General features: G+C 58.6%; 1 protein-coding gene across 1 annotated transcript; it reads left to right on the top strand.

Annotated features, from left to right (window-relative positions):
* Positions 1-826: 826 nt before the first annotated feature.
* PPP1R12C (protein phosphatase 1 regulatory subunit 12C) lies at positions 827-14,747 on the top strand (the record flags this gene model as incomplete). Its single annotated transcript, XM_045163543.1, is given in 6 exon segments — positions 827-1,518; positions 5,108-5,238; positions 5,322-5,440; positions 11,929-12,088; positions 14,437-14,581; positions 14,673-14,747. Coding segments are annotated over 6 exon segments (951 nt in total), but the record flags the coding sequence as incomplete, so codon positions are not given.
* Between the last annotated feature and the right edge of the window lie 686 nt (positions 14,748-15,433).

Consider the following 15,433-nt stretch of genomic DNA (forward strand, 5'->3'; position numbering starts at 1 on the left):
AGGATTAAGATGCAGAGTACTTAAGATGAGGCTCACATCGTGCTTTATGATGTTATGTATGAGTCAACTCGCCCTCCACGTCCATAAAAAGTCCTCGCCTTGGACTACAAATCCCAGCATGGCTTGCGAGGACGAACAGCCCTGACTACATTTCCCAGCCTGCTCCACGTCCCAAGATGGTAGCAAGTAGAGGGGAGGGCCGGTGAAGGCTCTGAGGAGCTGTTATTGCGGACCCTGCCTCTTGGGTTCCCTTCCTGATGTAATCCAGGGGTTCCATCAGGGACTAGGGGTGCTTTGGACCAACCGTGCCTTTAGGGTCGTGGCCCCCAGTACTACGTTTCCCAGCGTGCCCGGCGGCCGATTGCCATGACCTTTGTACTGTAATTTTTACTTCCCAAGGTACCCTGGGGGGTCACCCAGGGATTTTCTTGGTGTAAGGGTTGTGGACTCAATTTCCCATGGTATCTGGCGTTTCTCAGGACCTAGGGAATCCATTCATTTATTCATTCATTCAAAATACTGTTCCCGATCGCGTTTTATTACGTCTTGGCAATGGGAACAGGGATGCACACAGACGACAAAAATCCCTGTTCTCCTGGGGCTTATTTCTAGTTGAAGGGATAAGACAAACCCAAAATAAGTAAACCACATGGTATGAGGAAAGCGGTAAGGTGTATGGAAAAATTAGTTCTGTATTTTTTAGGATTCCCGGGCTATCAAGTCCGTTTCCCGCTTGGGTTCCTTGATACGCTGAACTACATTTCCCACATGCCCCGGGGCACATCTCCGGCCTTTAGACTCCATTTCCCAGCACCCCCAGGGGCATCCTCTTAATCAGATTTCCTTTTGAAACCGCTGAGCCGCGAATTTTCCAGTGTACCTCGGGGCAGATCGAGGCCGGAATGTGGCCGAATCCGATTTCCGCTTGTGGACTCCACTTCCCAGAGCGCCCCGCGGCCTTCTCTGAAGCTGTTGCCACGACCTCTCCCGGCTGCGGACTCCATTTCCCAGCGCGCCCCGGGGCGGCGTGGTGACGTCGCGCGCCGGGCGGGGGCCGGTAGATCCTTGGGCGGCGCGGGGCTGGCGGCAGTTCCCGGCGGCCCGGGGGCGGGCGGTGGCTGCGGCGGCGGCAGCTTGGGGCTCGGTGCTTGGCGCTCGCTCGCTCGCTCGTTCGCTCACGGGCGGGCGGGCGGCGCGATGTCGGGCGAGGACGGCCCCGGGGCGGGCCCCGGGGCGGCGGCAGCAGCGGCCCGCGAGCGGCGGCGGGAGCAGCTGCGGCAGTGGGGGGCGCGGGCGGGCGCCGAGCCGGGCCCCGGGGAGCGGCGCGCCCGCACCGTGCGCTTCGAGCGCGCCGCTGAGTTCCTGGCGGCCTGCGCGGGCGGCGACCTGGACGAGGCGCGCCTGATGCTGCGTGCGGCCGACCCCGGCCCCAGCGCTGAGCTGGACCCCGCCGCCCCGCCGCCCGCCCGCGCCGTGCTCGACTCCACCAACGCCGACGGCATCAGCGCCCTGCACCAGGTCAGCGCCCGGGTCTGCGCTGCCCGGAGCACCCTCCCTCCCCGGCCCGGAGGCACCCCGGCCGGCCCTGCTCTGCGCCGTCCCCCTTTCCCCTCCGTCCCACCTGGGGCTCCCCTCTCCCGACCCTGAGCCTCTGGAGCTGACGTTGGCTTTTGCCATTCTTAACCGCCCTTTCCCTGGCCCCGAACCGTCGCTGCCGGCCTCAGCTCGGTGCATCCCTGTCTTGTCACTTCGCGGTGCTCTTTCCCGACCTTGGGGGCTGTCTGCTAGTCTCGCCCGTGCGATCGCCACTCGTGTCACCTCGACTCTGCCATCTAGTACTGGGCCTGCCTCTTTCCTGAGTCTGTGCCCCTTGCAGCCCCACCGGTGCCTCCTGTTCCCCCATAGGTACCAGTGCCCCACCCTTCACCCCCAGCAGCATAGCATCGCCATCCTCCCTGCCTGTGCTCTCCGCCCGGCCTCTCTGCGTGGGGCCACCTCTGTCATCCCCGGCCCGTGCCATCTGTTGCTATCTAAGGGTGTTCTTTCCTGAGCCCCCGCCTTCGAGGCTCTGTACTCCTGAAGTGAGTGCTTCCCTTGCCCGGGTCAGCTCAGGCCGTCTCCCCTGCCCCCCTTCACCCTCATGTCCTCCGTGATTTCTCCTTCTCGGGCTGTGCCACCTCTTGCCTCCCAAGGCAAGGCCTTCTCTCAGGGGTGTTTCTCCTCCAGGAACCTCCTCTCTCCCTCTCTCTCCTGTTGCTTTGGCCAGGTCTGCATCATCACACCCCCCTTTTTTTTCTGGGCGGACTCGAAGCACCCACCTCTTCCTGGCTTTGGGCCGCCTCTCTATCCTCTGGTCATCTTGCATTCTCTGCCCGGATACCCTCCTGTGGATCTGGGCAGCGCCCCCCTCCTGCAGAGTGTGTCGTCTCTCCCAGCCCCGATCTTGTCACCTTCTCAAGAGATCCAGAGCCAGGTTACTCCCCTCTGTCCACAGCCTGGGCCTTCGTGGCTTCCCCAGACGCGCTGACCGCTGCCTTCGAGCTGCTTCTGTTCCAGAACCAGGCCCACCATAGGCCCCACTACCAGGGTTCTCTCTGGTTCGAGGTGCTCCTGTCACCCCCCACCTCCTTTCTTCAGTGGGGCCGTCAGGCACAGTTCACAGAGGACCCCCTGTCCCCGAAGCTGTCTCCCTCCTAGTCTCCTCAAATTGGTCCAGTCCCCAGCCCTCTCTTCCCTGCCAGAACCCCTAGGGTTTGGTTACTTTGGGACCCAGAGAGGACCCAGGGAAGGGAACCTGGGCAGGGAGCAGGGGGCTGGGGAGGAGCCGGAAGGGGCCCACGTGCCAGGTTCCCAGGAGGAACCGCAGCTCAGGAGGGTAGGCCAGTCCTGAGGTTCTGATCTCGGCTCCTCAAGTGAGTGGCTTTGAATGCGAGTCTTTTCTCTGCGCCTCAGGCGTCTTGCCTGCGAATGGGCTGGCAGGGACACACTGCAGGAAGTGCCTGACGTCCAGTTGGTGGTTGCAGCCCTTGGTCCAGGTGCTGTTTCTCACCCCCTCGCCCCACCCCGGCACCCCCAGGCCCGTGCCCTGCAGAGGCCGCAGTGTTCTCTGGGTCACCCTCCTCCCTCTAGAGGAGGGTCCCCCTTCTCTGAGGCCCCGCAGGGTCTCAGAGCTTGACATGCCCGGGGCAGGGGCCTCAGGTTTCCGAGTCCCCTTCCTGCACCGCTGTCCCTGCCCCGGCTCCCCGGGACCTTTCTGAAGGCGTTCCTGGCCCTGCCTTTCCGGCTGGGCTGCGCTCCCCAGCCTGTCCCTTGGCCCAGACCCTGCCTGGCAGAAGGCCACCTCTGTCAGTCAGTGGGGTCCCTCTCGCCCTCCTGCTATAGGCAAGAGGAACTCACTCGCCAGGGCTCTGCCAGAGGCCTGGAGGGGATTAGGGCATCCATCCGAGGCGCAGAGAGGGGGAGTCACCCAGCGGGGCTTTGGGTCACGTCTGGGTGTTTGCTGACCAGCTTGTGCCAGTTTGCCCAAGACTGGCCTCGTTTTTAGCTCCGAAAGTCCCAGGTCCAAGGAAACCCCCGGACAGGCAGGCGGGATAGTCGCTCATGTTGTCTGGGCGAGTCCGGCAGCCATGGTTTCTGTTCCCCCTGGAGCAAGTCCCCTGGCGTCAGCTCCCTGCTCTGGCTGTGACCCCAGGAGGTCTCACATCCCAGCCCCTACCCCTCGACAAGGTGACAAGGCCGGTATAGGCTGCCTCATCCCCAGATTACCTGGTAATTAGTGACTGGGATCTGGGATAGGAAGGACTGTGAGCCAGGAGTCTTAGGTGTAAATAAGGAGGGGGTCGGAGAGTCTAGGTCCCCTGGGTCTGAGGGGGGTGGGGCAGGGGACCTGGACCCCCAGGTCTGAGGAGGAGGGCAGGGCCTGGACCCCCGGGTCCGAGGGAGGAGGGGCGGGGGGCCTGGACCCCCAGGTCTGAGGAGGAGGGCGGGGCCTGGATTCTTGGTCCCTGGTGCCCAGGCCGCAGGCATCTTTTGCACAGATGCCTGTGCCCGTCCAGGTCCTTGAAAGGGAAAGGCCTGTCTCCCTCCTTGCCCCGCCTCTCATCACCATGGCAACCGGTGGAAATAAACGGCGCCCAGAGTTCATCTCGTTCCCAGGGCATGTGTGGCCCCCCTTTCGCAGCCTGAGTTTCCATGACTTCATGCTCTTGGCCCTCGTAGCTTCCTCCCCCTGCTCCAGGCAACTAGCCGTGGAGAGGTGAGGGAGTCGGAGGCTAATCTCCCCCGAGGACCCGGGAGGCCAGGTCCACTCCCGTACCTCAGCCCTGCTCAGGCCCAGTGCCCACCCCGTGTTCGCACGCGTCCCGGGCGAAACCCTTTCTCGCCCTGGCCTGCTGCGCTGGCACGGGCAAGGGCTTTGGTCTCCTGGTGCTGGGATCTCTTCTTCCATCAGAGAGGACCCTGACAGCCCTCGGAGTGGGGAAGGAGCCCGTGGACGCCCCGTGATGGGGCACCCTGTGCCTCTTCTCAGGCCCCAGGCCTGGGCGCACCTTCTCTCAGCCGTCTCTCCCAGTGTCGGGGTCCTGCCTGGGACCCTCACCACTGCCCCGCCCCCTCCCAGGTTCGCAGGGACCTGGCGACCCTAGCAGCCCCGCACGGCCTTGGGCCCCAGGGTCCGCTGTCTTCCCGCCAGGGACATGGCAGGGCTGTGGTCAGCTCTCCTGGAGAGTCTGCTGGGTCTGAGGAGGAGGGCCTGGGTCTCTTCCCTTGGGTTCAGCTCTGGGGGCCCATCCTCCGTGGTGACTGAGGTGCATCTCGTGAACAGGCATGGTTCGGGATCCCTACAGCTCCTCCCTTCTCTGGCCAGCTCCTCCTCTCACGGTCCCCAGTGAGCCCCAGAGGCCTGCCTGGCGTGGCCACCGGGAAGCCAGGCTGTGCAGGGCTGGGAGGGTCCCGCAGACATGGTGCCTTCCAGGACCCTTGGGGTCTTCCTCCGGATCCTTGCCTGGTCGGCCCTGGGTCCCCCTTGAGGCCCCGGCGGGGTCCTGCCTTGCCAGGCACGCGGAGGGGTCCGGGATGGTGAGGGTGACCCCCTGCCACGCCCCCCCAGGCCTGCATCGACGAAAACCTTGAGGTGGTGCGCTTCCTGGTGGAGCAGGGCGCCACGGTGAACCAGGCGGACAATGAGGGCTGGACGCCCCTACACGTGGCCGCCTCCTGCGGTTACCTGGACATTGCCAGGTGAGGCGGGGAGGGTGGGCGGCCCACTGGGCGTGGGGCCCGGACCCCTCCGTCCTGACCGCGGCCCGCCCCTGCCTCCCCAGGTACCTCCTGAGCCACGGGGCCAACATCGCTGCTGTCAACAGTGACGGGGACCTGCCTCTGGACCTGGCCGAATCCGACGCCATGGAGGCGCTGCTGAAGGCGGAGATCGCCCGCCGAGGTGGGCCTGGGGCGGGGCGCAGGGCTCCTGCCGCTGGGGCCTCCGTTGCCAAGGACCTGGCCCCCAGGGTCTCAGTGTGGCCTGGACCGTTTAACCGAGAAGAAGTAATTGAGGCAGGGTTTGGCTCATCTCGGGGTGACTGAGGAAACTGAGTTTGGGGCTTGTCCCGGGTGATGGTGGGTCTTTTCAGGAGTTGTGCTGAGGGGTGGGGGGCAGTGAGGAATGCTGAGTCTTCTGGGGGTTTGGTCTGCTGTACTCGGGATCACTGCGCCCCAGGGTCCTTAATAGGGGGCCCAGGACCCCCTAAACTCCGTGCCTGGCCATGCTCAGTTTTCTAGGGGAAGCCTGTGTGACTTGTAGTAGGTGCCCACCTTCCCACGCTCCCTCTCACAGTCGCTGATGACTAGACCGTGGGGAGGACTCGCCCGGCACCGCTCGCTGGGGGGCCACAGGTGGGAGACGGTGAGCTCCCTCGCCCCGTCACCAGCATGGTTTCTGGGTGACCGTCTGCTCCTCCGATTGGGTGTGGTGGCCACACCGCATCTGTGAGGAGGTGTGAGCGTGGGGCCGTGGGGTCTGGAGGGCCACGGGGGAGGCGCAGGGAGGCTGCTGAAGAACAGCTAGGTGTCCCAGGTGATTCCCAGCTTGGCTGGGGTTGGGAGGGACGAGGCTCCGCCCTGGGCAGGTGTTGTGCCGGTGGCTGCAGGAATCCCGCGGGGCGTGGAGGCGCTGGGGGGCGAGCCGAGGTCCAGAGCCCTGGTTTGCTTCAGATGTAGGGAGCGAAGCGAAGCAGAGACAGAACCGGGCTTTTCCTGCCTCCGCTTCTCCATGTTTTCACCTGGACGACTTCACACGCTGAGCCAGGTTTCACTAGCAGTCCGATGAGGGCAGCCTCCACTGAGGCTCACCAGGGTTTTCAGCAGCTTCGTGTAGATACAGCTGTCCGAGTGTGCGCTTCCTTCACCCTTTAGACACGTGCGGGCTCATGTTTTCTGTTTCATCTTTTCAGCGTAGTCACACTAAAGCTTATGTGTCCGTGAGCACATTGAGTTTGGATGATTCTGATCAGGCCCAAAGAAACCCCGAGCCCTGGGCTGTGACCCCCGACCTCCCCTCCCCCCTCAGCCCTGGGGGCCACCCGTGGGCTTCGTGTGGGGGGTTTGCCCCCACATTTTCCGTAAGTGGAATCCTGAAGTGTGGACTCCGGGTTTCCAGCTTCTTGGTGTGATCGCTTGTGCGCCCTCCCTCTCCGCGGGGGTGGACCTGCCCAGTTTCCCTCTCCCTGTCCGCCGGCCGCCCCGGGCCAGCCTTCACCCCTCCCCTGTTTACACGGCCCCTCAGCCTGGACCCGACTGCTCCGTCAGTTCTGCAGGTTTGGCAGGAATTTGCCAGCAAGTTCTGTGGGGAGAGAGCTCCGTCCGCCTTGTTATTGGTGATGTTAACCTTGAGCCTCATTCAGAGGATGCCCAGGTGACTCTGCCATGGAGGCGTCTTCTTCCCTTTGCTGTTAAAAAGCAGCCTGCAGGGCGATGCTTGGAGGCCACCCGGGCTGGGTGATCTCTCAGGCCTCCTGTGTGTTCCTGCCGGAATTGCCCAGAGCTCTCATCACCTTCTCACAGTGACCCCTTGTGCCCCTCCTGCGGGCCGAAGGTCGTGGGGGGGTTGGCTTGTAGGACCAACCAGGCACAAAGGCCTATGATGCTACTGGGAAGACTGTCCGCTGCACTGCTGGGGGTGGGGCGCAGCTGCCTCTGAAATCCGGAGGCCTCTGTGATGTGGCTCCACGGTGCCTGTCTTGACATGAGGCCTCAGCGGACTGGTGGGCAGAATCTGTGCTTTACCACAGTTTTAAGAGGAAGACAATTCATGGGCCTCTGTAACTGAAGTCTAGGAGTTATGTGGACTTTAGGCATGGCTTGATCCAGGGGCGCAGACACAGTTGAAAGCCTTCCTCCCATCTCTCTGCTGAGCTCTGTGTTGGCTTCACTCCTAGGTTGGTTCTCTCGGTGAGGCACTTAGCGTGGCTCCTAGCAGTGCAGGCTGACACCCCGGCAGAACTAGAACTAGACTTCTCAGCAGCCCCAGCCCCAGCCCTCTGCCCTTAGGGCCACCCTGGTCACAGCCTGCCCTGAGCCAGTCATGTGGCAAGGAGGACGGTCAGGCCTGGTGGTGCAGCTGCCCGTGGAGCCAGGCTGTGGGCCCCTCATGTTGGAGCCACATCGGGTGAGCGCAGGGGTGAGGACAAGCAGGGAGGGGGCCTGGACGCTGGCAGCTCCAAGCGACAGCCCCTCCCCAGACACTGCTCACAGCCTGGGCCGCAGGGGCGGCCCGAGCCCAGGACCTCCTGGCCATTTTGCTCAGAAGGGCTACGGTCAGACCCACAGGGACTTGGAACTGGGCTGGAAGGAATCCCAACATCAGGACAGGGATGCTGGCTGGTTACTCTCAGAGGTGAGCAGCTTTGACAGGCAGTTCCAGTCCTGGCGAGGCCCAGCCACGGCGCTCTTTTCTCTGGCTGCCAGGCACGCGGGTGATTCCAGCCTCCGTGTGAACAGCTAGACAGACGGCGTGGAGGTGATTCCATTCTCTGTGTGAATAGCTAGACGGACGGCATGGATTGTAGCTGGAGATCCTCACTCCCAGTGCTCCAGCATTTCCACTCCTAGGTCACCTGATGGCACCTCCCCGTCGAGCTTCCCAGTGTTGAGAGGCTGTCAGTTCAGTCGCTCAGTCCTGTCCAAATCTTTGCGACCCCATGGACTGCAGCACGCCAGGCTTCTCTGTCCATCACCAACTCCAGAGCTTGCTCAAACTCATGTCCATCGACTCGGTGATGCCATCCAACCATCTCATCCTCTGTTGCCCCCTTCTCCTCCCCACTTCAATCATTCCCAGCATCAGGGGCTTTTCAAATGAGTCAGCTCTTTTTTTTCTGTTCAGGTGGTCAGAGTATTGGAGCTTCAGCATCAGTCCATCCAGTGAATATTCAGGGTTGATTTCCTTTAGGATTGACTGGTTTGATCTCTTTGCAGTCCAAGGGACTCTCAAGAGTCTTCTCCAACACCACAGCTTAAAAGCATCAATTCTTCAGTGCTCAGCTTTCTTTATGGTCCAGCTCTCACATCCATACATGACTACTGGAAAAACCATAGCTTCGACTAGACTGACCTTTGTTGGCAAAGTCTGCCTTTTAATATGCTGTCTAGGTTGGTCTTCTCTTCCAAGAAGCAAGAGTCTTTCAGTTTCATGGCTGCAGTGATTTTGGAGCCCAGAAAAATAAAGTCAGCCACTGTTTCCCCATCTATTTGCCATGAAGTGATGGGACCGGATGCCATGATCTTAGTTTCTGAATGTTGAGTTTTAAACCACCTTTTTCACTCCTCTTTCACTTTCATCAAGAAGCTTTTTAGTTCTTTTTCACTTTCTGCTGTAAGGCTGGTGTCTTCTGCATATCTGAGGCTATTGATATTTCTCCTGGAAATCTTGATTCAGCTTGTGCTTCATCCAGCCCGGCATTTTGCATGATGTACTCTGCCTATAAGTTAAATAATAATAATAAGAAGAAGTGAAGTTGCTCAGTCGTGTCCGATTCTTTGCGACCCCACGGACTATAGCCTACCAGGCTCCTCCATACATGGAATTTTCCAGGCTATAGTACTGTAGTGGGTTGCCATTTCCTTCTCCAAGTTAAATAAGCAGGGTGACAATATACAGCCTTGACGTACTCCTTTTCCTCTTTGGAGCCAATCTGTTCCATGTCCAGTTCTAACTGTTGCTTCTTAATGTGCATACAGATTTCTCAGGAGGCAGGTCAGGTGGTCTGTTATTTCCATCTCTTTCAGAATTTTCCATAGTTTGTTGTGATCCACACAGTCAAAGGCTTTTCATAGTCAATAAAGTAGATGTTTTTCTGGAACTCTTTCGCTTTTTTGATGATCCAGCGGATGTTGGCCATTTGATCTCTGGTTCCTCTGCCTTTTCTAACTCCAGCTTGAACATCTGGAAGTTCACGGGTCATGTATTGCTGAAGCCTGGCTTGGAGAATTTTGAGCATTACTTTACTACCGTGTGAGATGAGTGCAATTGTGAGGTAGTTTGAGCATTCTTTGGCATTGCCTTTCTTTGGGACTGGAATGAAAACTGACCTTTTCCAGTCCTGTGGCCACTGCTGAGTTTTCCAAATTTGCTGGCATATTGAGTGTAGCACTTTCACGGCATCATCTTTTAGGATCTGAAAAATAGCTCAACTGGAATTCCATCACCTCCACTAGCTTTGTTTGTAGTGATGCTTGCTAAGGCCCATTTCACATTCTAGGATGTCTGGCTCTAGGTGAGTGATCACATCATCATGGTTATTTGGGTCATGAAGATCTTTTTTGTACAGTTCTTCTGTGGGTTCTTGCCACCTCTTCTTATCTTCTGCTTCTGTTAGGTTCACACTGTTTCTGTCCTTTATTGAGCCCATCTTTGCATGAAATGTACCCTTGGTGTCTCTTATTTTCTTGAAGAGATCTCTAGTCTTTCCCATTCTGTTGTTTTCCTCTCTTTCTTTGCATTGATCACTTAGGAAGGCCTTCTTATCTCTCCTTCCTATTCTTTGGAACTCTACATTCAGATGGATGTATTCTGAGGGAGCTCCTCATTCAGTTGAGAGGGTGAGGGTGGGCCAACACCAAATCCAGAAGAGATCAATCAGTAATCTGTAGAAGAGTGATCTGTGATAGGGAAAACTGCCGGGGGGATATGCAAAAGAGTGGATGTGGTCATTAGCCATTAAAACTTTATTTACAAACATAGGCTGTGTCCAGAAGAGGCAGATCCACAGTATCAGGAAGTGGGTTAGTGGTTGTCAGGCTCTGGGCAGGGACTGCCTGATGGGGTAAGAGGTTTCCGTTTGGGGTGATGAGAAAGTTCAGGTACAGATAGATAGGGTTGATGGCGGCACATGGTGAATGTCCTAAAAGCCACTGAATCGCACGTTTGGTGAAATACATAATCCTGTGTGAACTGAACAGCTTGCCTGCACGCACAGACGCTGGTTTGCCCCCCTCCATCAGGAGTTCTGTTAATAAACACAGGCGAATCTCCACAAAACGCAAAACTGCAGAAGGATGCCTTTGAACAGGCAGGACACTAACTGTGGCTGCAGAACGTCTGCAAACCCCGCCTTTCCCTGCCCGCCAGGCGCCTGGTCTATAATAGGACTGAACGTAGGTGATTCCCTTTAAGGAGGTCGGGCGGGAGGGGCTGGGTCTCTGAGTCCCGGGCACTTTCCTGGCCTGCGGGTGAGCCCTCACCAGCCAGACCTTCCTGGAATAGTCCCCCTGGGAGTCCCTCAGCCAGGGCACCCTGAGGCGATCCCAGTGGAGTTTAGTCCCAGTGCCCAGCTGCCAGACCCGGACGGACTGGGGCCCCTGCATAGCCTGGGGCAGGGTTTACAACCTCGTAGTAAGGGTGTGCCAAGGTTCCTGCTCCTGAAAGCAAATTTGTGAAGGCTGTTAGCTCCGGGGCCTCCTGGTACTGCTGTGAGCCAAGCGCCAAGTACACGCTTCTCTGCCCGCACTGTCCAGTGGGAAGCCAGAGGCAGCCTCACGCATAATCAAGGATTCACAGGAAGGCGCTTTAAAAAACAGAAACAGGTGAGGTTCATTTTAGGAACATGGTTTACTTAATCCAGACGTCCAGGGCATTGTCATTTCTGTGTGCAGTCAGCGTAAGGAACTATGCGTGAGCTGCTGCATGTTCTTTCTACGCTTTGAAATCCGGCATGTTGGCAGTCTGCAGCCTGGCTCAGCAGCTGCTCCGTGGTTGCACGGCTGCCGACCACATGCAGGATGGCTCCGTCCTCGGCCACACGTGGGCAAGTGAGCAGTTCCGCAGTGGGAAAAATAGCAGACAGGAACAAGGCTCCCAGGAGAAAGAGCACACAGCCCCTAGAGGAGACGCCCATTTCTGACTGCCATCTCGACCGCTTTTAATGGGCAAACCACAGATTCTCAGTGACGGTTGGAAGGGACTGTTGCGCCCTCAACAGGGCTGCCTGTTTTCGATCCAGAATCAACTTCTGTTTCATGTAAAGCTTCCCCTTGCCCTCTCTTCGGTGAGTTCAGAGCACTTTTCCTGAAACTGATGAGAGAGGAAGCATGCTGGCCCCTCCCCAGATGGCGCAGGGGGTGGCTGGTGAGGGTGTCGTTGCCCCAGTGGCCTGGGCGTCCTCAGTGGCTTCTGCTTGGTTTGTCCTCTCGTGAGTGATAAACGTGACAAAACACAGGAAGATGCCGGGCCAAGGGCCGTATCAGTAGTGAAAGGGGAGGTGAGACCCGGGATCCCCCAGCCCCCGCAGGGACCCCCAGTGCAGCCCACGGCTGCCCGTTTGGGAAGTGACAGTGCAGCCCACGGCTGCCCTGGGCCCCCAGGGAGCACACAGGCCAGGTGCCGCCCTGGGTCTCGGGGGGCGCCCCGCCGCTTACCGATTCTGGTCCTCCCAGGTGTGGACGTGGAGGCAGCCAAACGGGCGGAGGAGGAGTTGCTGCTTCACGACACAAGGTGCTGGCTGAACGGGGGCGCCATGCCCGAGGCGCGGCACCCCCGCACGGGGGCCTCCGCCCTGCACGTGGCTGCCGCCAAGGGCTACATCGAAGTGATGAGGTGAGCCGGGCCTCCTCCCCTGCCCCCGCACCCAGTGCCCTGGTCCCTTCTCTCTGTTTTACGCCTTCCTGAGGCTTTCGTTTGTTCCCGCCCCTTTCTCACTGTGCGGTAAGGACATGCGTTTCCCTCCAAGTACAGCCTGAGCTGCACCCACGTCTGGATGTGCAGGCTTCTCACTGCCCTTCAGTTTAAGACAGTTTCCAGCTTGTAATCTTCTTTGACCCAGAGATCATTTAGAAGCATGTCGTTAATTTACAAATATACGGGGTTTTCTAGTCACGGTTTCATTAGAGCCATGCCTCCTCTTATTGCACTTCACCAATAGTATTTTCCTTTTTTTTTTTTTAACAAATTGAAGATTTGCAGCAGCCCTGCATTGTCAGATGACGGTGAACGTTTTTTAGCAAAATAAAGTATTTTTTAAGTTACATACATTGGGTTTTATTTCACACATAATGCTATTGCACACTTAATAGACTTAAGTTTTACATGCACTGGCAAACCAGAGCAGTTCACATGACTCGCTGTATTGCAGTAAAGCCAGCTGGTTGTCTGGAGCTGAACCCTCCATACTTCCCAAGTCCGCCTGTGCCCATTTCCCAGCTTAATCTCGCTGTGGTCCTAGAGCGGGTTCTCTGTGAGTCCTGATTTTTGAGATCTGTCAAGGTTTGCTTCACACCCCAGTTGGTGTCAGCCAGGAAAGAAGTGTGTTGTCAAGGACAGTGCCGTATATAGGTTATTAGGTCAACTTTGTACTCATGCTGTTTAAATCTTCTGTATCCCTAGTGATTCTTTTCCCATCTGCTGCTTCTGTCAGTTGCTGTGAGAACGTGATAAAATGTGGTAAAATGTCTCAGTACGTCTGTGGGGCTTTCCTGTTTCTCCCTGTCTTTGTGTGTTTTGTGTTACATATTTTAAGGCCAGGTCATTTGGTGTATACATATTTTAAATTGTTTGCATACATATTTTAAATACATATTTTAAATTGTTGCCCTGTGTACTCCCTTTCTCTCATCCCCACCTCAGTCTTGTCCCATTTCTGACCGCCTCACCCCTTCCTGTCAGAGTAGCTGGTTCTGCTTCTTAGCAGGCTTGCCTTATATTTAGTATGACAGTGGAGTTGCAGCGAATCCCTCTATCTCTGCTCACTTCTGGGTTAATGAATTTTTAGGAAGGTTTTCTGGGGGAGCTCTCTGGTTGGTCTAGTGGTTAGGGTTCTGGGCTTTCACTGCTGTGGCCCGAGTTCAGTCTCTGCTCAGGGAACTGAGGTTCCGCAGGCAGCACGGAATGGCTGGAAAATAAGGGAATGTTTTCCAGTAAGGAACTTAAGATGACCCCTGATAGCTTGGGGCTCATGTCCTGGCTGTCTCCTCTAATTTGGAGGTAGGGTGCCCCATCCTCTGTAGTTCCAGTGAAAGTCCCAGGTCCTATACTCTCTGGGCACCTGTTCATCCCAGGGCTGATCCCTGTGGCAAGGAGGATGGGACACTGTGAATGGTCAGGCCTGGTAACGTGGCCAGCCCTGGAGGCTGTGCCCTCTTCTGCCCGTGACTTCCCCTCCTGAGTCTCAGGTGGCTGCTTCAGCTCCTGCCATTGCATCTGCATCCCAGGCAGCCAGCAGGAAGGAGGGCCAAAGGAGTGAATATCTGTTTAAGAGAACAATCCAGAAGTGATATACACACTTAGCACTGACATCCCCATTTGCCAGACCCTACTCAGCTGGCCATTCCTAGCTATGAGAGACAGAGATTCCAGATCCAGTGGTTCGTGGTGGTGGTGATCTCCCGGGAAAGAACCGTCTAAGCCGGGGTTGCGTCTTGGCACTGGCGTTTGGTCCCGATCCGTCCTTGCAGGGGGTCGGTCCTCTGCGTTGTGGGAGGTTTCCGGGCATCCTCAGCCTACCCACTGGTGCTCCCGGCACTGCCCCTACGTTGTGACGGCCAGAAACGTCTCCAGACGCCCCCTGGCGGCAGCGTCGTCCTGGCTGAGAACCGCTGCCCCAAGCCAGTGGGCTCCTGGAACCCTGCCGCCCCCATGCCGCCCCTCCTGGGGGGTCTCAGCCTTTCTCTGCGCTTGGGCACTGGGGAACACCCTCCTCCACCTCCGCTGGGGCTGTCCCAGCACAGGGGAGGTGTCAGGAGTTGAGCCCTGCAGGTTCAGGGAGCAAGGTCCCGGAGGCCACCTGATAGGCTGGGGAGGGGTCAGAGCCCGTGGCAGAAGCGTCTCCTTGGGGAAGGGCGCCTCGAGGCCCAGGCCTGTTTTCGGCCCTGTCACAGCTGGTTCTGACCATGGCCCCTGGCCCCGAGCCCCTGTCTCGGCCCTTGAACCCAGCCCTCCCCGGCCCCCAGGCTGCTCCTCCAGGCTGGCTACGACCCGGAGCTGCGCGACGGAGACGGCTGGACGCCCCTGCACGCGGCGGCCCACTGGGGTGTGGAGGATGCCTGCCGCCTGCTGGCGGAGCACGGCGGGGGCATGGACTCGCTGACCCACGCGGTGAGGGCCTGGCCTGGTTCCTGGGGGCCTTGGGGCAGGAGGGCCCCCACCTCCGCCTCCTCCTCACCTGCCCTAACCCCTGCCCACCCAGGGGCAGCGTCCCTGTGACCTGGCGGACGAGGAGGTGCTGAGCCTGCTGGAGGAACTGGCCCGGAAGCAGGAGGACGTGAGTCTCCATCCGCAGTCGGGACCCGGGGCCTCCGCGAACGTGGGGAGCCGCCCTTCCCTGGCCAGTGACGGGGCCCAGCGGGGAGCTGTGATCAGCGGCACCGCTGGGCACCTCGGGGTGCTGATGGAGCTGGTCATCCCTGGGATGTCCCCGCACCAGTGCAGGGCCAGGCCTTGTCGCTGGAAAAACTCAGAAGGAAGGGGCGAACAGCTGGATTTGGGATCTGAATCCCAGCTCTGCCCTTCATTTGCTGTGTGAGCTCAGACCAGTCCGGTAGCCTCTCCCGGCCTCAGGAAAATGGGCAGAATACTAAACAGCGTGAATGGTCACGCTTCATGAGTTACGCGGGCTGTTACCTGGAACACGTGTCGTGCAACGAACGGCGTATATGTTACTGAGCCAAAGCATTCAGAACCCGCCTGTCTCATAGCGCTCTGAGGTAGCAGGAATCATCTGAGGCCTCCCGGGTCAGATCCCTGTTTAAAGCTTGGCCGCGGCGACATTGAGGGAGAAGGTGGTGGTTTCGGCTTGGTGGACTGGAGGGGCCGGGCACCCAAGTGTTGAGGGAGCCGCACTGTGCAGAGGCTGGGGGAGGAACCGGATGGTACCTGGAAGGGGGGGGGGAGGGCGGGGCGGGGACAGGGGCAGACCCCAAAGGGCCTTGAAAGCCAGGCAGGAGCAGG

Source organism: Bubalus bubalis, chromosome 18, assembly GCF_019923935.1.
Source record: "Bubalus bubalis isolate 160015118507 breed Murrah chromosome 18, NDDB_SH_1, whole genome shotgun sequence".
Taxonomy (NCBI): domain Eukaryota; kingdom Metazoa; phylum Chordata; class Mammalia; order Artiodactyla; family Bovidae; genus Bubalus; species Bubalus bubalis.